At 36.6% G+C, this 26,069-nt stretch overlaps 1 protein-coding gene across 1 annotated transcript; it reads left to right on the top strand.

Moving 5' to 3' along the window:
• The first annotated feature begins 11,902 nt into the window (after window positions 1-11,902).
• lgals3b (lectin, galactoside binding soluble 3b) lies at window positions 11,903-25,036 on the top strand. The gene is made up of 10 exons (XM_047821627.1): window positions 11,903-12,000; window positions 13,301-13,311; window positions 13,987-14,075; window positions 14,221-14,389; window positions 14,553-14,706; window positions 22,934-22,944; window positions 23,398-23,655; window positions 23,803-23,891; window positions 23,996-24,164; window positions 24,341-25,036. Exons 2-10 carry the CDS (start codon window positions 13,306-13,308, stop codon window positions 24,497-24,499), a joined length of 1,104 nt encoding a protein of 367 aa, XP_047677583.1. The 5' UTR covers window positions 11,903-12,000; window positions 13,301-13,305; the 3' UTR covers window positions 24,500-25,036.
• Window positions 25,037-26,069: the final 1,033 nt, after the last annotated feature.

The following is a 26,069-nucleotide window of genomic DNA, read 5'->3' as shown; positions in this document are numbered from 1 at the left end:
CCTATTGCACGTGGACACACCTAAATCCAAATCTGATCGCTATCATAAAGTTCATGTCCAGACTTGTGAAGTACTCAAAAGTGTTTTTCCCACATTAAATTATTCATGTAGTTAAACAATATTACACACAAGCTCTCTGGCATCCTCTTCACTCACAACAATACTTGTAACAAGAAAAAGGAACAAAAGATAAAATAAGCAAAATGAGGAAATGGAACAGAACTCTGAGACATTCAAATTGATTATGATAATTGATTATCTTTTGTGTATTTCTTTACTGCAACTCCAATGGATACAGCCCTTCACTGCAGAAATCTAGTGCTGATGTTTGTTATAACACTGATATGAATCAAAGAGAACAGTGTTGACATACTTTCATGCATCTGTTTTTGAGCATTTCAAAAATGCCCCTATGTCTGTTGTCCTTCAGTTCTTGGATCACTTTCTGCACCCTGGGGGCCTCTTTTCTCTTTTTTCATTTGCACAAATTACATTACAGCAAAATTCCTGCCATTCCTTTCCCTTCGAATCAAAAACACCTTTTACTTTGATCAAGCAAACCATATACTGTCACATAAATGTGATCAACAGACTATTAGCTTATCTGGCACAACTTTAAGGCTTTGAGGGTTGTTTTTGCTGTGTTGTTTGTTGTCATGGCAACTGTGCCATCTGTCGTATAAAGAAGAGCACTGGATGTAGATATTGAGTTTCTAAGGAAAAGTGTACAAGCCATAATAGGGCAAAAAACCTTGGAGTTCTTTTGTTAAAAGCCATGAGCTTCTTTTTGTTATTAAATGACTAGTTTTTAGGAACTCTTCATTGTTTGAGCAACCTCACCTGTGGCTAAAATGATAATCATCTAGTAATATCTACAGCTTTAGAAGCACTGTAGATGATGTCCAAAATATCCTGTTTCTCTGAAAGCTTTCTGTACAATGATTCATTTTTACTATGTCCACTGTGAATGTGTAAAGAAAGGTTTATGCTTGGTGAGTGTGGATTCTTGTGTGTTTCTTTGCGGTTTGACTTTACCTGAGAATCAGGTAATCGTGGACAGCAGACTGTCTGGCACCAGACTGCTAGTTAACCTTGAAGACTTATGGAAGCAGACAAGTGCAATATGCAGCCAAATGAGGTGGAACTTTAGGTTTCTCCATTGTCCAGTGACTCCAATCTCATTCATCTGCTCTTAGCCCTTTTGTCCTCCAACAAGACAATATGAAAATGATAATGACCTTACAAGTTCATCACTTGTAAATGCTTGTTTTGTTTCTCTGTGTAATTTACATGACAAAACATTTTAATAAAGAGACATGTGTTTTGCAAAAGAAAAATATTTAAAACAATTTTGTTTAATCCCTGTCGGGCTCTCCATATTTTGGCTTTTCCCACTCTGTGAAGTTTAAAGGTGACTTAGCAGAAAGCTCACTCATGCCAAGATTCCACTGTGCTTATGCTTTCCACCTGGACCAATAAAGCCAGATCTCAGTTCATCTGTGATGATGTTATCAGTAGAGGTGTTTATTTTAGCATCCATCGCAGCTGCAAGAATTTGCCCTAACTAGAGTATGCATCAAAGCACACAGCTTTGTCAAAGCAAGCTGTTCTTTTTGGGGCCATAAATGATGGTACACTAAAATGATCTCTATTTGATTGGATCCTGTAGAACTTCATTTCACACAAGAAAAATGTTTTGTTAAAATGCATTTTATGCCATATCATTGTCTAAGAGTGAGGATTAGAGGGTAACGCCAATAAGATCTGTTTCCCATAGTCAGTCTCTACTGAGACTTTGTTGTCTCTGTCTCTGAAATTGATTTTATTCCCCTTATATAGCATTGTATTCCTGCTGTGACTTCCATAATAAGGGCCGCTGCTTGTTTTTTGAGAAAGACATGGACATATTTGAAAAGAGTGACATCCACTTTGTCAATGCATCAGTGAGTGCTTTTAGCAAAGAAAAGCAGACGGCACCCAAACAAGACAACATCAGGAGGTTGCTGCTGGCATTGAACTTTAAACAAATGATTATTTTTGTTCAGTTAAAAGCTATTGTTCATGTAGAAGGGTGGCAATTTCAATATGACTGTCAATCACTTGACTTTAACCATTGATTCTCCTCCAGTGAGAATTTGTAGATATGGCAGCCGTATAGTCAAGTCAATAAGCTTTTATTGTAAATTAAACCATATATAGCTGATGCAGTACATAGTGAAGTGAACTAAAGGACCATAATGCTACATAGAACAACACAGAGCTAAGGATTAATGTTAGTTGTCCAAGACACATAAAGTGATCTTGTGCAACTAGAACTAGTACTAACCTAGTACTAACCTAGTACCTAGTACTAACAGTGTGAGACAAAAGACAGTACAAACAGACAATACAACACTACAGGACAAATACACAAAATAGCACTTACCAGTGTGAATTGTGTATGTTATACTATTGTATCATCATCGTGCAAAAATATAGGATTCTGAACAAAGAGTGTTCTTGTAAACATACTGTATATACACTTGTGTAATAGCAGCAATTGGACAAAGTACTGAAATGTGGTGTGCAAAACAGCAAGTGGGTGAGTGTGTAGGACAGCATCCGCAAAAGCAGCATGTAAACAGTTTAATATGGGTGGTGCTGTCGACATGGATGTATAATGAATGAGTGTTTCAGTGTGTTTTTGATTTGATTTGATTTGATTTGATTTGTACCCGGTACTAAATTAAGCTAAAGACACTAGATTGACCCTGAGACTTATTCTATGCTACTTAAGAGCTTTTTTATTTTGTAGTTTATATGTTCAGTATTTAGAAAAGAAAAAATACAAGGGATTTTTGAGTGCGTCTGGGAAGGGGGGGGGTCTGAGTTGTGTATTCTGCAGCACTTCAAATGTGGCACAAGGAGATTGCTCCAGGAGGGTTATTTCAAGCCTGTCTGAGACTTTTATTGTATTGTTAACATTGGCTGTAAAAGCTGTTGATATTTGAGGTTGACTCAAAAGGGACCTTGAAAGAGACAAAGACTGGGATCATTGCCAACCCAAGAATCAATGTATAAACATATCTAAAACAAAAGAATGACATGTCAAACTTAACATATGTCCAAATGTGGCTAACTTCAGAGGAAGTAATCTACAAACCTATTCACCATTTGGTAAGTCATAGCTAAATGAATTAGGAGCTAAACCAATTTTCTGGGTGTGGGGCCAATTTAGACTAATATGCAGTAATTCACACATGCTTGATAATTACCTAAATGGCTTAGAAAGGCTATCTATTAGATCAGTCTATTGATGGGACCCTGAATAAACTCTGCAATGGCCATGTTCTCTTAGATAAAAAACATATCAATGCCAAAACAACACCTTTTGAAGCTCATTCACCATTTAGGGAGGGTCACTGCTGTTGTAGTTGTATTGCTAGTGAATAAAGTGTGGACTGAAGTAAAAGTTATATGTGTCATCAGCATCTGGTGCTTCATCAATATTGTATGGGTAAGATGGAAGGCAAGAGGTTACTTGAGTCACAGTGGAACAAGTGATTGGTCTTTGCCAGTGAACTCGGTTTTACTTAACTCAATTAGAGACACATGGTTCATGGGGTCTCCCATTCTTTTCTCTTTTTTTAGCATAGTAAAACACCACTATGAAGTGTTGATTTGATTGTATTAAAGGCGAAGATTTAAAATCTGTTCTAATGAAAGTAAGAGAGGTTTATTGTCCAGTAACTGTCCAGTAAAAATGCTTGACATCTGGGGATACTTTTTCCATATTCTTTCCTCAGTGGTGAAGTGAGGATTGTTGTACCAATGTCAGTTGATTTGTTCATATGGAAAGTTTTTTTTCTGTAGTTTTTTACTGTAATGTGCTACTAAAATGAGTCTCCTTCAGTCCTAATATTCAAAATTCATTTCTATCTATAAAATGCTACAGATTTCAGCTGACATGGCCAAAAGCATCTCACCACTGAGCTCCCAGCCAGGAAAGGAATACAGCATGAAATAAAAGAGTCAGGAACAGAAATTTTCCCTTGACGTCACACTCTGTCTGTTTTTTTTTTGTTTTTTTTGCTATGTTAAGCCTTTTTTCTGATCAATGGCATTTATTGGCCTGTCAGCCACTTTGGGTCTTCATATAGTTTGGTTCTCCTGCTAAACCGCAGAGGGATTCACAGTGTGTTATGGTGTTGAATTTAGAAGCTGGTGCCCTATATAAATTTACCATATAAAGCCAGACTTGTCATCATGTGCTAGAGTTAGTGGAAAGTGAACAAGACTTGTAGCAACATGAAATTGCTTTAATATTAAACACCACTGCTTTTAACCAAAATGAATGCTCTGTTAATATTTCAAATAAATAAATCGAGCAAACATATGATTCCCAGTGTATTTGGGCTTTATACACTATATTTACCAGAGACCAAAAAATGGAATTTGCGCATGTTTTGGGGTGAACATGTTCAGCAGTAAATTTCTTTACACACTCCACAGTGGTTAATGTGATATGAGAGTAGACACTAAGGGCCTGAAGAATTTTAAGTTTAAATAGTAATTCTGTTTTTACCTAGCCTACTAGCTACTAGGGGTGATATATATATATATATATATATATATATATATATATATATATATATATATATATATATATATATATATATATATACGTGTATATATATATATATATATATATATATATATATATATATATATATATATATATATATATATATATAATGATTTCCATTCCATTAGTGGAACAAAATGCATGTTTACTGGTAAAAGGGGAAATAGTACTAATATTACTAAGAAAACAATACATCTTTTTGAGGTTATATTAAAGTCTGAATGCTTAGGATTAAAAATAACTGATTATTTTTAAGTCAGGGACAATAAAATACTGTTTAACATGATAGTTCTGAGCTGCTGTGAGCTGTACTGACATTTCTAAATCATGTAATAGGAATGCACTGCTATCAGCAATGTGTCAGGAGTGCCAGGTCAGTAGTGGGGGGAAAAATATATGCATTGTCATGTGTCTGCTGAGATGTGTCAAACATCACCACCCCTGCAATCCCGCTGCCCACCATACCCCCCTCATAGGCAGGTATAAAAGTAGTTTAACTCCACTCTAAGAGACAAGAATATCAATTAGGGAGATAGCAGGTGAGGGAAAATAGGAGAGAAAAAATAATTTGAGAGGAAATGACATTCAGGTGTGATGGAGAATTAGCATTCTTCTTGTAGAACATGCAAGGCATTTTGATTTCCAGTTTGGTTGAAGCTGGAAATTAATTCCAAGAAAATACTTTTTTACATTAGATGGTCATTATGCAATTCAGTGTCCACTTTTCAAAGAAGTTCCCATCAAATATCTACAACTACAAAATACAATGATATGAATACATATTTTTCAGCTCTTACCCCATGTCATCAGCCACATGTTACCTTTTAATGATGGTTTGTATATGTATTAGTAAACATGCCCTAAAGCACAGAATTAAAGCAATTTTTTTTTAATTAATTAGATATTGTAGCTCAGCGCCCACCTAGTGCCTGTGAATTTGTTATTCAGAATTCAGAATTCCATGATGTTGTGCTGGGAAGCAAATCTTTAATCATTAATTACATTGAAAACAAACCAGTTGAGAGAAACACTCATACAAAATACTGAGTCTAAAAAGATGAAACTGAGATTTTCACATTCTTAAAGAGATGCACAAAGATCACACTTTTCGTTTGAAACCGCCTAATGTGAGCTATAAATGCAGAAGTATAAAGCAATTACATAAACTGTAAGAGACCCTAAAGTTTCCCACTGCATTTGCTTTACTGCAAACATTCAATCATAGGATGGTTGCTATGGCAATGCAGCAAAGCCTTACTGATGGCATTGGATGAAGACATACATTTTATGTCCTGTATTTGTACTGGCAGACCTCTAAGGTCAACATAAATGGACAGATTGGGGTTGGGTGATGTCTCAGTGCGCTCTGAGTGAGCTATGTAACGGATGAACATGCAATGCATACTTGTGTCCAGAATGTAAAAAAAAACATGACCTTGAATAGGACCTCCAATTCAGGCAACATACTGTAAGTACTGTAAGTGCCTAAACCAACAATGTTCACACATACATACACAAAATCAATTTCACTGCACAACCTTTATCCTCATAGAAATGGCAAAGGTCACACCGTAACTACATAAATCTAAATATTAAATATACATGCATGCATGCACACATGCCCCTGGGCTTTGGTCCTCAGAGATGGAAGATCAGGTGGAGGTGGGATTAATAACTATGGATGAATCAGCAGTTCCAGGATAAATGTTTTCCATGTGGTCCTTGCCTGAGGGAAAAGAGGGTTTACACTGAAGCAATCTCTCTCTCTCTCTCTCTCTCTCTCTCTCTCTCTCTCTCTCTCTCTCTCTCTCTCTCTCTCTCTCTCTCTCTCTCTCTCACTCACTGTAACATTGGTTACAGCTCACAGGGTCCCCTGCTTCTGTCTTAATCAGAAGGATCAGGGCACTCAAGCGAACAGCATATTGGGAAGCCTTTTCAGGTTGGCCAATACGGGTTCATTTCTAGGACAGCCTTTATTCAAACTAAATGTCATTTCCCAAGACAATAGAGGGGTGCAGCAGAGGCCATGTCCTACTCCCTGTTCCAAATAATATGAATCATGCAGTCTAATTCAATTGAATTGGCAAAAACAGTGAATGATGTGTAAAGAATCAATACTAATATTAATAAATTGAAACATAGTATGTTTATGTACAACAAGCAGAAACACCCCTGAAGACAAATAATTTATTATAACTCATATAATTTTAAGATTTTTTTTATGCAGCACAAATACACAGTTTGCCAAATACTTCCAAAGCTGCATTTTAAATAGTGCTCAAACATGATATAAAAAAAACAGCATAGTGAAATATCAAAGATTGTTTTCTGTGCTAAAATGAACTTGAGAAGGTTGGTCATAGAGACATTGTTTTGAGTGAAAACCAAATAATGACATGTCTCAGGTCTTAGCTTCATGATTGGCACTCCATTCAGCGTCAGTGTCATGAATCAGCCTGTCTGCTTTATCTATAAAGAAGATCAGCATGTTTGCCAGGCAGACAGGCTGCTTTGTGTATGTATGTGTACTTATGTGAGACAGAAAGAGAGGGAAAGAAAGAGAGAAAGAGAAGCAGCTCTTCATTGGTGAACCCTGGGCCCGATTCACTCGACTCAGCTAATGTTTCGGTTGGCTGAGAATTGCTGCTGAGGCCCAAGCTGCAAGAAAAGCTGGTATATGACATCTTAATTGTAGTCCTTTAGTTGTATTAAAATAGCGATAATTATAGTGTGCAGAAAGGAATGGGGGTAGACCTTTTCTTTGTTCAGCTCCTGTCTATGTTAATTTCCCTTCTCACCTACTGTGTATATAGTGCATATTGGTTTATGTCATGAATATATGACATTTTATTGTCTATATATAGCCATTTATTTATAACAGTGGACCTCTCGTATTGGTGTTTTCCAGCCCAGTATGATTTTACTTACAGTAATAGCATTTTACATTCAATAGATGAAGAATTATACACCTACCCCAACATGCTCTCAAAATAACTGTGGGGACTTTTACTCTGTCACATTCTAGTGTAACCACAACTGTTGATCACAACTTCTCGGACAATAATTTAGATTGTGATTATAGACAGATCACAACTACAAATAATGTTGGATTATTGAAAAACTCATACTTTCAGACACTACGAAAGAATACATATTTAGCACGTTTCCACTTTTGTTGCACTTGAGAAGCCTAACGCTTCGGCATATAGATCAGCAGTTTGTCAAAGAAGCACCACTGCTGTCAAAACACTGGTGTCTCCCACGCATACTAATGGCACACTTTGTCATTTTAAAATATGCTCTCTCTCTCTCTCTCTCTCTCTCTCTCTCTCTCTCTCTCTCTCTCTCTCTCTCTCTCTCTCTATCTATCTTTCTCCACTGAATACAAAGAAGAAAATCCAGTCCATTTTATTTGTTATTACTTCTTATTTCTTCTACCCATTGCTTCTGGTCTCTCATGTGAAACTACAGTTTGACTCTTGATTTTGTTCAAATTACCAGGAACTTATGTCAGTATCAAGTGTATAACTGGTCAGTACATTCTGTTTCTTCTCATCCTCACTGCTCAGCATGGTTCTAAAATGATTGCTGACCATGCATTGGGATAAATATCAGTGTGTCAGAGTGGTTTAGGTGAATATTCAGTAAATGAAAAATATGTAGTGAGTTCCAGCCCACAGAATGCCTAAATGCTGAAGATGATGAGTGTACCGTCCGACCTTGGTATTTGTTAGCCTTTGGTTTGGTTTCTCAGTTCCAGTGATCATTGGACTTTATCATGCGGGTTTCTTGCCGCAGAAACAGAGGGTCTGCTTTCATCATTATATGTTGTTTTGCCAACAGGAACATGAACTAGCCAAGCATCAGAGTGCAGTCTGTGTTTAGTTAACCCCTTAACCAAAGCATGAAATGAGCCTTGTGAATAACGATATCACTTCATCTAAGAAAAGCAACTGCAAACCATTCTAAATCCCATCTGAATCTTACTCATTTTTGCAGATTAATGTTAGTGAAATGTCCAAAACACAACCATTCTGTCACTTCAGTTAACCAGAAGTATTTTTTTGTAAGTTGTACAAAAAAGTCATTTTGTAGCATGACACACTGTTACCTAATCATACAATAAGTAAATAGAGAGAAAATAAGACGTTTGTCAGATGTTCTCTTGTTATTTATTAAGTTCCGATGGTATATTCCATGCTATGAGCTATCCGTCACTGACTTCATCTTAAAATTAGAATTTAAGCTTCATAACCGAAAGATTTAGAGCAAGGCTTAGGATGCTCTTCCTGCTCAGCAGACTGTTGGAGCAAAATGGAAGAACAGCAGAGAGATACACAAGTCTCTTGAATAACCTCCAAATAAAACAGAGGAATTCCAGTCTCCAGCAGAGAAAAAGTCAGAAAGCCAAAGAGTGTGAGTGAATGTTGTTTTTGCAGAGCCATCCATATGTACACGAGAAGAATACAAGAGGAGCAGCTTCTCTGTTGGAGCACATTGGAAGCAGGGCTCAGGATCTGACCCACTGATCCTCTGAGACAGATAAGGTAGTTCTGCCCCAAGGTAGTTAGACACTGCATATCATAGCTTTGAGTTCAGACATGATAAAAACGTGCAGATAATCAGAATTATTTTACAAATCCATCTTGGTAGAGCTGCTCGTGCTGATATAGTTAGTCTGCAGTACAGACACAATGAAAGTCCTTGACTGCCCCCTGGTGTTCATAGTGCTTATCACAACTTAATGCTCTCATTATTATCCTTTTTATTGTAAGAAGACTCATTACGCGCCTCATGTCACAGTGGGGATGACCTTAGGGTTCAGATGAGCAGATAAAAACTCAGTGTTTGGTGGCTCTATCCTCAGTGGCTTCTGTGTACAGATGATAGTGTGGATTAAGTCAAAGGCTACAAAAGCAAAGAAATGTGTAGTAATCAATCTATTGTTCTTGGTTTGGGCTATTGTGAAATCAGTCTTATCACAGTAACCTATTGTTTGAATCAATTTATTCCACAAGGAGACCCTGATGTCAAGCAATTATGGCTTTAAAAATAGTGCACTTAATGAAAGATTCATTAATAATAGGATATCATGTAAGATGGCAAAGGTTCTATTATGAACTTGACCATACAACATCAGGACAGAGCAAAAACATGATCACAGTTTATATAAAGGCTCAACAAATTATACTGATAGAGCAGTAGTGCCCCCTGGTGGTTAACGCTAACTGTATTTTTGCACTAAACACTGCTTTACTTGATCATGTAGACTTGTCAACTTGTTCAAATAAACAAACAAACAATTAATTAATTAATTGTTTATTTTATGGGTCACATGAAAGTAATGTTCATGTATTTGTGGAAAATATGAGCTTAAAATATCGTACTTCAACACCTGCTGCTGCTTTTAGACATATCAGAGTAGGTAGCAAAGCTATGGTGAACATGCTAGGTTTGTGTAATGAGTGTTAATTATGATTTGTTTTACTTTATATATAACAACACTGTAAATTAAAAAATAATTCATTGCTTTAAGTTCTGTAATAAATTCATTCATGTAAATATTTGGCTAAAACACAAGGTGTATCTTTTACTTTCCTGGGTTCAAATATAATATTTTTATAAATATAGCCTATATATTTTTGAGTGCTCACAAAACAATAACTAAGATGCAGCTTTTCAAATATCTATGGATATTTTAGAAATACACTATCATGGCTGTCTGAGTTTCCTTTGCTACTCATTTCCTTTGCAAATAGGTGGCCTTAACACTAGTCACAGAGTGGAAATCAGGAACAACCACCTAAAATATTCTTGCCATGTACCAACATGTATCCAACAAAAAAACACCTCTAGGTCATATAAGGCTATTACCTTGTTTTCCATTATAATGTTATAAAAATAACATTAATACATTATATACATAATACATAAGTTCTAAATTTACAAATGTATGTCATAACATACATTAAATACAGCTTTGACCTTAGTTTTATTTAATTTATAATCATTTTTTGCTCTGATGCCCAGTATTACCTTTCTGAATTTGCTAGCTGGAAGGTAAGCTAATTATATTTCAAGTAGGACAGTGACAAGTAGACACAGGATATTGGTATAACAATAGGTCATACAGTCATGTAATATTTTTTAAGTGGGCTTTTGAAAGATTTAACAACAAGACCAGGGAAATATATCATTGACTAGTGATATACCAATATTGTCAAGTATGATTCATTTATTTATCTTCAGTAAGGACTATATTTTGTTCAGGGTCATCCTGTAAACATTGGGTATGAGGTGGAAATATACCCCAGTCCATCCTTCATTCAACTTCCTCATGATGATTGTCCTTATATTCATTTTCGTTTCTATATACGATGAAAGAGTCTCTAATCGAGCAAATTCAGATCTGACTTAAAACCTTTTAATTTACTACTTTGCTAGCCTTTTACTGTGTGATGTTGCTGGTGAAATCGGCTACATTTATAATTCTATAAGAATAAGTACATTCTTGTATAAAGCTAATGGTTTTCCAAAGAATACTGTGATCTTTAAGCATTTGATCCTCTTCATGTTCAGGATTTATGGTATATTATCTGTTCCATTCTAAGCAGTGATTCATCCAAGTAGTTTTAAATTAATTATAATTCAACCCCCATGGCACTGACACTGAGCAGGTTGGATAGTTTGTTGTAAAACTTGTTAGGTGGGCCATATCAGTTAAGAAGGTTCAGTTTCATGTAGTTTAACTTACACAATTAAGATCTTTGACTGTGTTATTTAGAACTGCACTGATAATGTTTAGAAGAAGAAGAACGGGGGGCATAGAAGCCTTTATTATGGCCACATATACATTACAGCACAGTGGAATTCTTTTCTTCACATACCCCAACTGAGAGGTGATGATATATGATACATGCGCCCCTGGAGCAGGGAGGGTTGAGGGCCTTGCTCAAGGGCCCAACAGTGGCAGCTTGGTTGTGCTGGGCCTTGAACCCCGATCCGCTGATCAACAACCCAGAGCCTTAACCAGTTGAGCCACCACTGCCCTAATGTTTCTGGGTCCTTGTGCATAATCTTACTGGGAAAAAATATAAAATGTGTATTAATGTGAACAATCAATAAGGAAAATCCAAAGCCACTGCCAAAAATGTTGCAAAACTCACAGATAGGTGTGCTGTTGCAGGTGAATGACTGTTTTCTATTGGTGCTTGTGGTACAGTGTTAGAGTTGGGCAGGTCACATGCAATCATGGATCAGTAACAATAAGGGGAGGGACTAAAATGACCTATAAAAGTCTATAAAAAGAATCCCACCTAAGGTTCCTCTTGCTTTTCTACCTGCGGACCTGATCTCCAACTAGCTCACAACATCAGGTAATGCTATGTTCCATTCTAAATGTGACTCAATAGATTAGATGTTGAAATGAAATAAGATGCAGCTATTCAATTATAAACAGATATTTTAGAAATACGCCATCATGTCAGTCTGAGTTTGTCAGGCTGTATATTTATAATCACACATATAGGGTCACATTAATAGTCACCCATATGAGGATGAGGTTCCCCTTTGAGTCCGGTTCCTCTCATGGTTTCTTCCTTTACAATTCAAGGGAGTTTTTCCTTGCCACTGCTGCCTGAGTCACCTCAGACTTGCTCACTGGGGATAAATACATACACATTTAAATATATCTAATATTAATCTTTATATTATTCTTTATAATAAGCTTTTGTTCTATGTTTATGTTCTGTAAAGCTGCTTTGAGGCCATGTCAATTGTAAACAGCGCTATACAAATAAATGTGAAATTGAATTTGAATTTGAGTTTCCTGTGCTACTCATTTTCTTGGCAAATGGGAGACCATATCACTAGTCATGTAATGTTGAAAGACCTAGGCACTGACAGAAATCTCAATTTAACATTATATTTATGTAAAACTGTGTGATGTCTTTTGATGGTTTTTTTTAGGACAACTTGTGTGTGTAAAATGTGGAATTTTGGAAGGTTTTTGACCTGTAGTGCTGCTCAACATTGCACTTTATATGTTATATGATTTGTTCATGTTACAGTGCATCGATAAAGACTGCAGCAAGGAAATGTTTAATCCTTCTGTGTGATAGCTTAGACAAGTACATGCTAACTTAAGTGGGTTAAAAAATGATAATACTTTTTATATATTTCAAATTTCTCAGTTGTATCTCAGGCATTGAAAGTTATTTTTTACATACTTTAAAGAGATTATACACTAATTTAACATTATCATATGGATTTCACTATAAATTGTTTACTTTATATTTTTAAAGATTAGATAACATTCCTGTATTCTTTCACTTTGTCTCCCCTGATACAGGGTGTGACGGGGATAAATTCTCATGTGAGACTAAACCTGTTATGCAAATTTTTTTCCTGCTTCTTGCTTTCTCCTACTTCCTTTTTTTTTTTAAAAAGATTTTTATTGAAATGTTAATTAACTGGCCCTAAATTTCAGGCCATATGGTGGGAAAAAGTAAAACGCAGAGTATAGTGTATTCTTCAAAATGCATATCAACTCAACACACCCTTAAAGTGCTCTGTGCATTTGCCTGATATTCAAATATCAAACTAAATGCTAAAGCCATCATTTATGAGTATAGTAATTCCAAAACTAACCTTTTTGTTTTATTGTTTTTTGTTTAGATATCATGGAAGTAAGTGCACCTTATTCACTATTCATTATGGACCACAAATTAACAAAAAACTGGGACAAAGACCATGCCTGAGACCCATGTGTACACCATAAGCATAACTGACTCTACAAGTTCACCTCACTTTTCTGGTTTTGTCTTTTTTCTGCTTTCCGTAGTATTGAGGGTGTAGAATTACATGTCACATGTCATTTGACTTAATTACATGTCACTACCAAGCAACTGTAGCTCTTTATCATCCACTGTACCATTTAACAACTTTTCTCACATAGCAGAGTTTAATGTCATTTTTATTCGTATGTAATATGCTAATATAGTAAGTAATCTTATATAAAGTTTTAAATTGATGTGAGAGTCAATAATACTGAAAGAACTCCAATACAGCTGAAGGTACTTGAAAACCAAAGCCTTCAAACATTTCTGAAATGTTTATTCATCTTCTCTTTTAAGATAGATAATTTCATATATATATATTTCATTTCTCTATCTCAGTAGTCTCTATTTCAATAGTGATGCTGCAACAAGCGATCTGCTGCATTTTAGTAAATATTGATGGTAGTTTGTATTTGTGTTACTATTTACAGTTTTCTTTACAGTGTGTCTAAAATATCCTCAGATTACATATGCAAGAGCATAAAATAGTAAAACACATTTTCTTAATGTATATCTCTTTACTAGACTGTTCCATACAACATGCCTTTGCCTAATGGAGTGTATGACAAGATGTTAATTACCATCCATGCGGAGCCCCAGCCTGATGCCAAAAAGTAACAACAAACTTGATCTAGTGAATGGGTCTCTGATCTATTCATATGTCGTTTTGGAGCTCTAAAAAAGTAGTACCTATAGAAGACAATATGTACTTTGATTATTTGATATGGTAAATTTCTATTTTATTTTTCCTATTCTCAGGTTTTCAATCAATCTGCTCAGAAATGAAGATATTGCCTTTCACTTTAACCCTCGCTTTGAGGAAGATGGGATTAATGTGCTTGTTAGAAACAGCATGATAAACAGTGAGTGGGGTGCAGAGGAAAGAACCGCTCCCTCATTCCCTTTCATTCATGGACAGCCATTTGAGGTTTGTATAATATTTGAATATGCTGATTTACTTTGGTTTTGTTTAACTCACATAATGTAAATGCCTTTTTTTGTGCCTTTTTAGATTTTAGATTGTTTCCCTGACATTATATGTAAACTTTTCAGTAAATTGGGATAAACTGTATCTTGTTAATTTTTCCTAGGTGAAGATCTTGTGTACTCCAGATGAATATAAAGTGGCGGTGAACAATGAAAACCTGTTTGAGTACAAACATCGAGTTTTTGAGCTCAACGAGATTAACGCTCTTACTATCCATGATGATGTCATTCTTACATCTGTGAATGTAGAGACCCTCCCCTGAGAGGGAATTTTGAATATTATGATGCCCAAGTAGGAATTGTAGGTTTCTTTTTTCTTAACTATAAATCTTGAGTCTTTGGGCATTTTTATATGACTGTCTGTGTTTGTATAAAACATTTGTATGACTTTAATTCTGTGATTGCATGAAGAACCATTTAGTTCTTTGCCAGACTTTTCCACTGACACTGTTTCTGTTAATCATCCCTGGAAATATTGCACATTTTAATGGTCTAGATAACACCAAAGAGTCAGTCAGACATTATATATTTGATTTCTGAACTGATAATATAAGTAATTCTGTAGAATTATAGAATGACTATACTATAGTAGAACTGTGTTTACTGAATTCAGAATATCATCCTTTCGATTTGAGGCCATTGTATGATTAGCCAGTGTGTGTTAGCCAGGGAAGACTTTAGTTACTGTTTACTGATATCAGGTGCCATGTAGCAGTTATTTCAAATTACAGGGGATTTCTAGGTTTAACAAGCCAGACACAAGCTATCTTTATCCAGCCTAGTCTTGGGATTTATTAATGACACATATGATTAAAAATTCTATGAGTTTTTTTTTCTGTTTTCTTTGTCTGAACTTAAACTGGAAGGATTACATTTAATGGAGTTATAGTAAACTTACATTGAGGAGAATTTCAGTTCAGGAAGTTCAGTAAATTACCTTTCTATAAATTCACATCTCTCCATTTTGTTCCCTGTGACAGTTTCCATTCTTTTTTTGGTCATGCACCACTGTAATGGAAGCTCAGAGGCGATGGCATTCACATCCATAAGCAGAGCTTTATGCATCAATTAGGCAGAGCAGACAAATCCAAAACAGTAATCCAAAGCAGGAAAATAGGAGTCAGGCAAAAAGGTCAAAAAACAGTATCAATGTCAGAGAGAAAGCAAACAAAACCAATATACACAAGAATCGAAGTTGAGAAAATACAAACAAGAGGTAATAAACAATAAGCTAGTAAAAACAAACAGCTTAGTATGAGTCACAAGGAAACAATACTTTGTGACTGGAGAAGTGTGCATGCTGCTTAAATGCCCAAGCAACCAGGAAGTGGCTCAATACTCTGGAGAAGGTTTCCTCTGGTGGCTGGAAGAAGGCATAGATGTTACAGTGCCCCCCTCTCTACAAACATCTCTAGGTCCCATCAATCTTTAGTGGCGGCAGTGACTCAGGGCTGGAGATTGCTTGGTTATTAGTCAAGTGGGCAGGTTTGTGGAGGGAGATGGGGAAAGGTGGGGGGGGGGGGTTTGCGATAATTGGCTGGTAATTGGAGCCTGCAAGTAACTGAGGTAAACTGTCTGTTGGTGATGAATGGCCCGATGAAGCAGTGGCTCAATTTCCGGCAGGGACGTTTCAGTTTTCTGTGATTTGCCTGGAAGCGTTGTCACCTTGTAGCTCTCTGGAGATGAACATGGGCATTTTTCCAGATGGCCTGACTCCAGTGAATCCAGTCATCTATGTCTGGGACATCGGATGGCGTACTGGACCAGGGGAACAAAGAGGGTTGGTAACCCAGCACACATTGAAAGGGGATTAGGCCCTTAGAGGAGTGGGTGAGGGAGTTCTGGGAATATTCGGCCCAGGGCAGAAACTCGCTCCATTGATGTGGGGTATTACTGCAATACATCTGGAGGTATCAACTGATTTCTTGGTTCAAGCATTCTACTTGTCTGTTGGATTGGGGATGATAACTGGAGGTGAGACTTATGTTAATGTCCAATTGGCTGCAAAAGGTTGTCCAAACCTGGTATGTGAATTGGGCTCCTCGATCCGACACAATATCATCCGGGGAGGATCATGGTCATGGTGGCAAGAGAAGGTGTAAGTTTTACCGTTCTTTGTCGATCTTGTAAAAAATAAAAAAATAAAAATGCCTAGCAGGCTTGGCGGGTATCTCTTAACATTCTTCAAATATTTTAAGTTTTTATGATCAGTTATGACCTGGAACAGGAGCCAGTGACACCTGAGGGCTTCCTTTATCGATAGTAGCTACCGCTACCGATATCATAGATTGCCTCTATGTTAGTGAGTTTCCTAGAGTAGGAAGCACATGGATGTAACTTCCCTTATTACCATGCCATTGGCATTAGTGAGTTTCCTAAAGGACTTCTCCAATCCCACAATTGGGAGCATCAACTTCCACAATAAATAGAGCATTGGGGTCAAGTTGAAGACTTCTTTAATTCTGATGAGGTTGTATGCACTCCTTAGGTCTAGCTTAGTAAATACTCGTGCCTCCGGAGTTTGAGATTGAGGGTGGCAGGCACCAGTGGAAAAGGGGAGGGGTAGCGCTCCATGAGTGAGTTAAGGCCTCTGTAATCTATGCAAAGTATGAGTCCACCATCCTTCATTTCGATGAAGAAAAAACCTGCTGCAGCTGGAGAAGTGGAAGGGTGGATGTAACCCACAGCCAAATCTTCGTCAATGTACTCTTCCATGACTTTGATCTTGGGATCGGACAATGGGTATACCCAACATTTGGGTGGAATTGTATAAGGCAGTAAGTCTATGGAGCAGTCCCAGATCCATGTCCTTTGGGACTTTTCACGGATGTGATTAAACACGGCCGGTTAAAAGGAGTCATTGGCAGTGGTCATGACAATGAGGGGAACAATGGATCAATACTTTATCCCTCCAAGAAAACACAGGGTTGTGTGATTGTAGCCAGGGAAGAGTCAGGTTGATAGGGTTAGTGGGTAAGGCTGCTGATTTTGTTGAAGTTGGCCATTAGTAGCCTGTAAAGCAGTGATTTGCTCTTGGCACACTAATAGCATTTCCACTTGTCGAGCAATGAGAGCTTGCAATTGAGAAACATCTTCTGGATCCGTAGATGGCGAAGTATTCTGTAATGAAAGCCCGGATGTTTTAGCATTCAGATTTATAAGCAGCGCTTATAATGAAGCAGAGCAGACAAATCCAAAGCAGTAATCTAATACACGAAACAGGAGTCAGGCAAAAAGGTCAAAAAACAGTATCAATGGCAGAGACAAGGCAAACAAATCCAATATACACAAAGCGCGAATCAAAGTAGAGAAAATACAAACAAGACGTCATATACAATAAGCTAACAAAAACAAACGGCTTGGTATGAGTTATGAGGAAACAAAAATTAGTTTGCGACTGGAGAAGTGTGCATGCTGCTTAAATGCCCAAGCAACCACGGTAGTGGCTCAATTCTCGGGAGAAGGTTCCCTCTGGTGGCTGGAACAGGGCATTGATGTTACAACCACCTCTCTGTGTTCTATATCCTATGCTCATGTATAGCAGGGGGTCTGGAGAGACATCAACTGACACACACATTTACTACTATTAATTTTTGAAAAACACATGGTCACTAAAGTTTCAGAATACAGAAGATGTTCCAAAAACATATTAGGCTTTCTAAAAACATATTTACTTAACACCATAGAAACATAAAACACCATAGACTTCCCTTAAAAGTTACATTGTTTTGTGTAATGAGTATTAATGATGATTTGTTTTATTTTATATATAACACTGTAAATTATTAAAATTAATTAATTGCTTTAAGTTCTGTAAAAAAATTATTTCATGTAAATATTTGGCAAAAAAGCAAAGTGTATCTTATACTTTCCTGGGTTAAAATATAATCATTTTTAAGTGCTCACAAAACTATAACTAAGATGCAGCTTTTCAAATATCTATGGATATTTTAGAAATAAGCTACCATGTCTGTCGGAGTTTCCTTTGCTACTCATTTCCTTTGCAAATAAGTGGCCTTAACACTAGTCATGTGAAGTTGAAAGACATAGGCACTAAAAGAAATCTTGATTTAGCATTATATACACATGAAACTTTGTGCTGGCTTTTGATGGTTTCTCTTTGAGGACAACTTGTGTGTGAAATGTTGGAATTTTGAGAGGTTTTGATTCATAGTGCTGCTTAACATTGTTGTTTGGATTTTATGTGATTTTTTTGTATTTCAGTGAATAGCTTAAGACTGCATAAGGGAATGTTTAATCATTCTGTGTGATATAACAAAACTGTAAATTATTAGGATCAGTTCATTGCTATAAGTTCTATAATAAATGAATTCATGTAAATATTTGCCAAAAACACAAAGTGTATTTTTTACATACTTATCTGCGTTAAAATATTTACATTTGTTTACAAGTGCTCACAATAGAAAGAAAGAATTAATGTTTATTTGGACTGATGTTTACTTGGTTCATTGGGGATGGAAATGCATTTCTATATTGGAGAACTTCTGGTTGAAACTATTTAAGGTATTAATGGCCATCAATTATTAAAGTTTTGATAATGTGTAGACTTTACGAGTATTGAGACATATGCAGTTCACTTAAGCTTTCTTGTATGCAGTAAAAATAAAAAATAAAAAAAAAGGAAAATTTTCTTTATACAGCGTAACGCAGGTGTCACGGTCAGCGCGGCACACGCACCTCCTGAACACTGTCGCTACTCGATCCGTAAGAGAAGCGTCTCCAGAATATTAAAGCTCTTCCGAACTACACCCCCCAGAATCCTTCGCGGCCGTTGATTGCACCGCCACCAGTTCCTCATCAGCCACTTCCTACAAAAACTGAACTTGAACTCTACGCCGGTGCGAAGTCTCGATTTGTTTCGGCAATCATTCTGAGCGTTTCTGTGTATTCCTAGCCTGGTTTCGATCCTGTTTCTGTGTACTGGTTTCTCTGATTGTTTGCTGCTTGCCCCGACCGTCTGCCTGCTCTCTGATATTGTGTTTGCCGGCTTTCACCCCGCCTGTCTGATTGATCCTCAGCCTTATGACTCCTCATTACAGCAGGTTTATGCTTCCAGCTCTGGTGCCCACTTAAATAGAAAATATCAATGTTACTTGTAATTTGTAAAATATTTAACACATTCATACCAGGTGATTTTCTCAGTATATTCAAAAGTATTTTGACTTACCTGTTATAACCGCTTTATTAAGGGACAAATGTGAAATATCATTTAGAAAGGTTAGGTTTTCACATCCAGTACAACATCCTAGAAACAAAGAATATAAATACTACATACTATCCGAAAAAAGTAAATTTAAAAGTAGAATTTATGCAATAATTATAAATGTAACAAATGATGAAATATCTTAATATCGAGCTCAGTTTGTTTTATAAGATTAATATGTGTTTGTGTGTATTCTGTTTCTAATTAAATTGCTAGATCTTTAAATGTCTTTATATGTTAGTAAGATAATAGCTGATGTTTGTTGTGCTTGTCTGTATGCAGCTTGGAAGGCAGGAACAACCATTTAAAAAATTCTAGCCATGTACCAACATGCATCCAACCAAAAACACCTCTAGGTCATATAAGGCTTTCTACTATTACCTGGTTTTGTATTATAAAGAACATATTTACTGTGTTGAGATACAGGAAGCAATAGGAATAAATTCATAATCCGAAAAACAATATTTTCTAGCAACACAAACGCAAACAAATAAACACACCCTGTGGGCTGTGGCTGAGGAATATGCAGGTAGAGGTCAAATGACTCATCAAAACAAATTAACAGACTTAGTTGTAATTTCCGTGAAAAACATTAATATATTATATACATAAATAATACAAAAGTTCTGAATCTACAAATGTATGTACTTCATGACATACATTACATACAGCTTTGACCTTAGTTTTATTTAATACATAATCATTTCATGCTCTGATGCTCAGTGTTATCTTTCTAAATTTGCTAGCTCAAAGGCAAGCTAATTATATTTCAAGTAGGACAGTGACAACTAGACATGGAAAATTAGTATAACATTAGGTCATACAGTCATGTAATATTTCTTAAGTAAAAAACAGTAAAGCGTTCCATCTTTTGAAAGGTTTATCAACAAGACCAAGTAACATTGCGTATGAGGTGGAAATATACCCCAGTCCATCATTCATTCACCTTCCTCATGATTCAGATCTGTCTTAAAACCTTTTGATTTACTACTTGTTAGCCTTTTATTGTGTGGTGTTGCTGGTGAAATCGGCTGCATTTATAATTATATAAGAATAAGTACATTCTTGAATAAAGCTAATGGTTTTCCATTGCCAAGAATACTGTGATCTTTCAGCAGTATTTGATCCTCTTCATATTCATGATTTATGGTATATTATCTGTTCCATACTAAGCAGTGATCCGTCCAAGTAGTTTTAAATGGATCATAATTCAACCCCTATGGCACTGAGATTGGGCAGGTTGGATAGTTTGTTGTAAATATCAATTAAGAAAGTTCAGAGTCTGGTAGTTTATCTTGTACAATTTTATATCTACCTGAAGGTTCTTTGACTGTGTTAGTCATTTAGAACTGCACTCATTATGTTTCTGGGTAATAATCGCTCTTGCATAAGAACTAGGAAGCTGAAAACTCTGGCCTAGGTTGTGGTACATTTTTGGTATCTCACTGGGAAAAATATAAAATGTTTATTAATGCGTATAATCAATATGGACAATCCAATGTCACAGATAAAAATGTTGCAAAACTCACAGATAGGTTCAATGGCGAAAGTTTGATTTTGACATTGGTGGGGACATAATTTATTTGACATCGGTGGGGACAACATACCCCGTATTTTGTGCATAAAACTGTTGTTATAAGAATACTTTCTTACTCACATACACATAGCCTGCATAATCACATTGCATATTGCTTCATACAACGGAATATAGCTGCAGCCGACCTCAACACATTAGCGAGAAAGACAAATCCAATCAAACAGCGACGTGGGTTAGAGAGGCAGGACTCAAAAAAGGCAAAGGCCAATCCTTTTAGAGAGGTGAGTTACAGAGGCGGGATTCATTGCAGGTGGTAGATCTGTTAACCGTTTGTGTTCCACTAGTTGAGCTATTTTTTACAGAACGCCGTTGTAAAATATTTTCATCTTATTTAATGATTCCTGGATAAATGTTAAATGAAATAAGTAAAAAAGCACAAGACACAGACGGACATCAGTGGTTATGTATAAATATATATAGGCTTGGTCGAATTATTGCTAGGGATAATTGAGTGTTCCCTGGATATTGGTAGGGACATGTCCCTACCGTCCCTACCCAAATCGACGCCCTTGGATAGGTTTGACTGTTTTGTGTTGGTGCTGTGGTACAGTGTTAGAGTTGGGCAGGTCATGTGTGCCTATGTGTCAGAGTACGCGGGATAAAAACGGACCCAAACACAGGACAGCTAAACAAAAACAGGATTTATTAACTAAAAAAACCATAAAACAGGACGAAGACAATAGGATTCCGCGCTGCACAAGGCAACGTGGCTTAACTAAATACTAATAATAATCAAGACACATAAGGGACAGGTGTGCAGAGGCAGGGAGAAAAAGACAAGGGCGGAGCAGACACGTGAACACCAAACATAAAAAAAAGACACATGGCCAAAATCCGGGAAGAGTCCTGACACTATGGATCAGTAACAGAAAGGGGAGGGACTAAAAGGACCTGTGAAGGTCTGTAAAAACCCCACCCAAAGTTCCTCAAGCTTTGTGGATCTGATCTCCAACTAGCTCACAACATCAGGTAACTATTTATATTTCATGCTATCTTCCATTCTAATCTGACTCTTTACTGTTAATAGATTAGTTGTTGAAATTAATTAAGATGCAGCTTTTCAAATATATATGGATATTTTCGAAATACACCATCATGTTCGAAAGGTTTTTGACTCATAGTGCTGCTCAACATTGCTCTTTATATTTTATATGATTTGTTCATGTTACAGACTGCAGCAAGGAAATGTTTAATCCTTCTGTGTGATAGCTGAGACAAGCACATGCTAGTTTACTATATTGGATTTCACTATATATATTAGTGAGATTAGATAATATTCCAGTATTCTTTTACTTTGTCTCTCCTGACACTGGGTGTGGTGGGGATATATTCTCATGTGAGTCATCACTGTGGTTTCTGCACTGTGGTTTCTAATCCAATAGCAGTATCTATATCTTAGGGAACATGTAATGATAGTTTTTTCCTGCTTCTTATACCTTTTATATTGACATGTTAATTAACTGGCCCTAAATTTCAAGCCGTATGGTGGGAAAAAGTAAAACGCCGAGTATAGTGTATTCCTTGAAATGCATATCAACCCAACACCATTGAAGTGCTCTGTGCATTTGCCTGATATTCAAATATCAAACTAAATGCTAAAGCCATCATTTATGTCGATAGTAATTCAAAAAACTAACCTTTCTGTTTTATTGTTTTTTGTTTAGATATCATGGAAGTAAGTGCACCTTATCACTATTCATTATGGACCACAAATTAACAAAAGACTGGGACAAAGACCATGCCTGAGACCCATGTGTACACTATGAGCATAACTGACTCTACAAGTTCACCTCACTTTTTTGCTTTTATCTTTTTCCTGCTTTCCATAATACTGAGAGAGTAGAATTACGTCACAATTAAATCTTCTACTGAGCACCTGCAGTTCTTTACCATCCACTACACAACTTCTCACACAGCTTAGCTTAATGTCATTTTTAATTGTCTGTAATAGGCCAGTATAATAAGTAATCTTATAAAGTTAACAAGTTTTAAATTGATGAGAGAGTCAACATACAGAATGAACTCCAATACAGCTGAAGGTACTTGAAAACCAAAGCTCCCAAACATTTCCGAAATGTTTAATCTTCTTTTTTAAGATAATTTCATATATATATATTTCATTTCTCAGCTATCAGATGCTCTTGAGAGTGCAGCTGCACCAAGCGATCAAAGCAATCTGCAGGCTGGAGGGCCAGCATGGCCTGGACAGCCTCAAAACCCTGCTTGGCCTGGGCAGCCAAGTGGGCAACCATTCCAAACTTGGCCTGGGCAACAGCCAGGTATGCCGGCCTGGCCTAATCAGCCAAACCAACCAGCATGGCCTGCACAACCTAGCCAACCCTTTAACCCCGGATGGCCTGGACAAGCCCCACAAACTGTGGCATTGGTGAGATTTTAGTAAATAATGATGGTAGTTTGTATTTGTGTTACTATTTACAGTTTTCTTAAGTGTGTCTAAAATATCACAAATATGGCATATCTAAGATATAATATAGTAAAACACATACTTTCTAAATGTATATCTCTTTACTAGACTGTCCCATACAAAATGCCTTTGCCTCTTGGAGTATATGACAAGATGCTAATTACTGTCCAGGGGAACCCCAAGCCTGATGCCAAAAAGTAAGGAAAAACTTGATTTAGTGAGTAAGTAGTACCTATAGAAGACAATATGTACTTTGATGATTTGATATGGTAAATTGCTATTCTTTGTTCCCTATTCTCAGGTTTTCAATAAATCTGCTCAGAAATGAAGATATTGCCTTACACTTTAACCCTCGCTTTGATGAAAATGGGATTAAAGTGGTTGTTAGAAACAGCATGGTAAACAACGTGTGGGGGGCAGAAGAAAGAACCGCTCCCTCATTCCCTTTCATTCGAGGACAGCCATTTGAGGTTTGTATAATATTTGAATATGCTGATTTACTTTGGTTTAGTCTAGCTCACATACTGTACAGCAAATGCCTTTTTGTGCCTATTTTATTATTTTTTTTATTAGATTTCTTTCCCTGACATTTTATGTAAACTTTTCAGTAAATTGGGATAAACTGTATCTTGTTAATTTTTCCTAGGTGAAGATCTTGTGTACTCCAAATGATTATAAAGTGGCTGTGAACAAGGCACACCTGCTTGAGTATAAACATCGAGTTTTTGAGCTCAAACAGATTAACTATCTCACTATCCTTGATGATGTCATTCTTACATCTGTAAATGTAGAGACCCTCCCCTGAGAGGGAATTTTGAATATTATGATGCCCATGTAGCTAGCTATAAATCCCAAGAGTCTCTGGGCATTTTTATATGACTGTCTGTGTTTGTATTTGGTTAAAAACACTCTTGTATTACTGTAATTCTGTAATTACATAAGGAACCGTTTAGTTCTTTGCTAAACTTTCCTACTGACACTGTTTCTGTTAATCATTTGGAAATGTTGCACATTTTAATGGTCTAGATAACACCAAAGAGTCAGTCAGACATTATATATTTGATTTCTGAACTGATAATATAAGTAATTCTTTAGAATTATAAAAATGATTACATCTTTTTTTTAGATAACTTCAATTTGAGGCCAGAGTATGATTAGCCAGTGTGTGTAAATCTTTACTGATATCAGGTGCCATTTAGAAGTCATGGGAAATTTTATAGGATCTTTTTTATATAGGTGTATACATTTAACAATGACCAGACACAAGCTATCTTTGGGTGCTTTCACACCTATAGTTCGGTTCATTTGGTCCGGACCAAAAGCAAATAAATGATACATTGTATATTTTCAGCAGTTTTGGTTCCTTTTCACACCACACTGATCATTCTGTTCCGCACCAGTTGAAACGAACCAAAATGCAGTCATGTGATAACATCCACATCACTCATTGGCCACATGTATTTCCTAAACTGCTTCTCGATTGGTCAGAATAAACGTGCGGGAAATGTCAACGAAACTCCGGAAGTAAACAAAAAGAGGAAAATACAGCATACAGTACACCATAGAGAGACGACTGCGCGCTGCAATTATGTTCGTGGTTGTAATCTACTACATCGCTTGTATACAGCATTCTATGCAAAGTTTTAATTTTCAGAATGAAGCGTGGATACGGCTTTAAAATATAATTTTAATGCACTGCAAACGGCGAAGACGCATCGCAAGACACTTCAGGAGGCGGCGAGCATTACTTTTGCGAAACTGTGACATGCTCATCTTCCGAAAATATTGCCAACGACCCAGTACGGCAGCTGGTTTAGTCCAAAATGCGCAATACTTTTGCAGTTAGATCTATTCGATCTCGGACCGTGTTCTCACCACAAACGAACCGTTCCAGAGTTCGTTGTTTACTCCGCTTTTGGTGCGCACCAGAGTTCGATTGCTGCATTCCCACCTGCCCAAACGAACCGCACCAAACGAGCAATCGAACTCTGGTACGATTCAACCGAACTAAACAAGGCAGGTGTGAAAGCACCCTTTATCCAGCCATAGTCTTGGGATTTATTAATGACACATATGATGTTATCCATGATATGTATGGAAAGGAACTTCAAACCTATTAAAACTTCTAGCATTATTTTTTCTGTTTTCTTTGTCTGGACTTAAACTGGAGGGATTACATTTAATGGCTTTATAATAAACTTACATTTAAGGAGAATTTCAGTTCAGGTTCTGCTGTTCATTTTTGAAAAACACATGGTCACTAAAGGATCAAAATACAAAATATGTTCCAAATACATACTGTACTAAGCTTTCTAAAAACATATTTAGTTAATATAGTAAAACACCATAGACTTCTAGGTAAAAGATCTAGGTAT

Source organism: Tachysurus fulvidraco, chromosome 12, assembly GCF_022655615.1.
Source record: "Tachysurus fulvidraco isolate hzauxx_2018 chromosome 12, HZAU_PFXX_2.0, whole genome shotgun sequence".
NCBI lineage: Eukaryota > Metazoa > Chordata > Actinopteri > Siluriformes > Bagridae > Tachysurus > Tachysurus fulvidraco.
Note: the sequence above shows the minus strand (reverse complement) of the source record. Positions and strands in the feature narration are given on the sequence as shown.

Bases quoted from the DNA above. Each gene is read 5' to 3' on its own strand.
- lgals3b (XM_047821627.1), top strand. The intron at 23,656-23,802 runs GTGAGATTTTAG...TCTCTTTACTAG, and splicing joins CCCCACAAACTGTGGCATTG to ACTGTCCCATACAAAATGCC. The intron at 24,165-24,340 runs GTTTGTATAATA...AATTTTTCCTAG, and splicing joins TTCGAGGACAGCCATTTGAG to GTGAAGATCTTGTGTACTCC.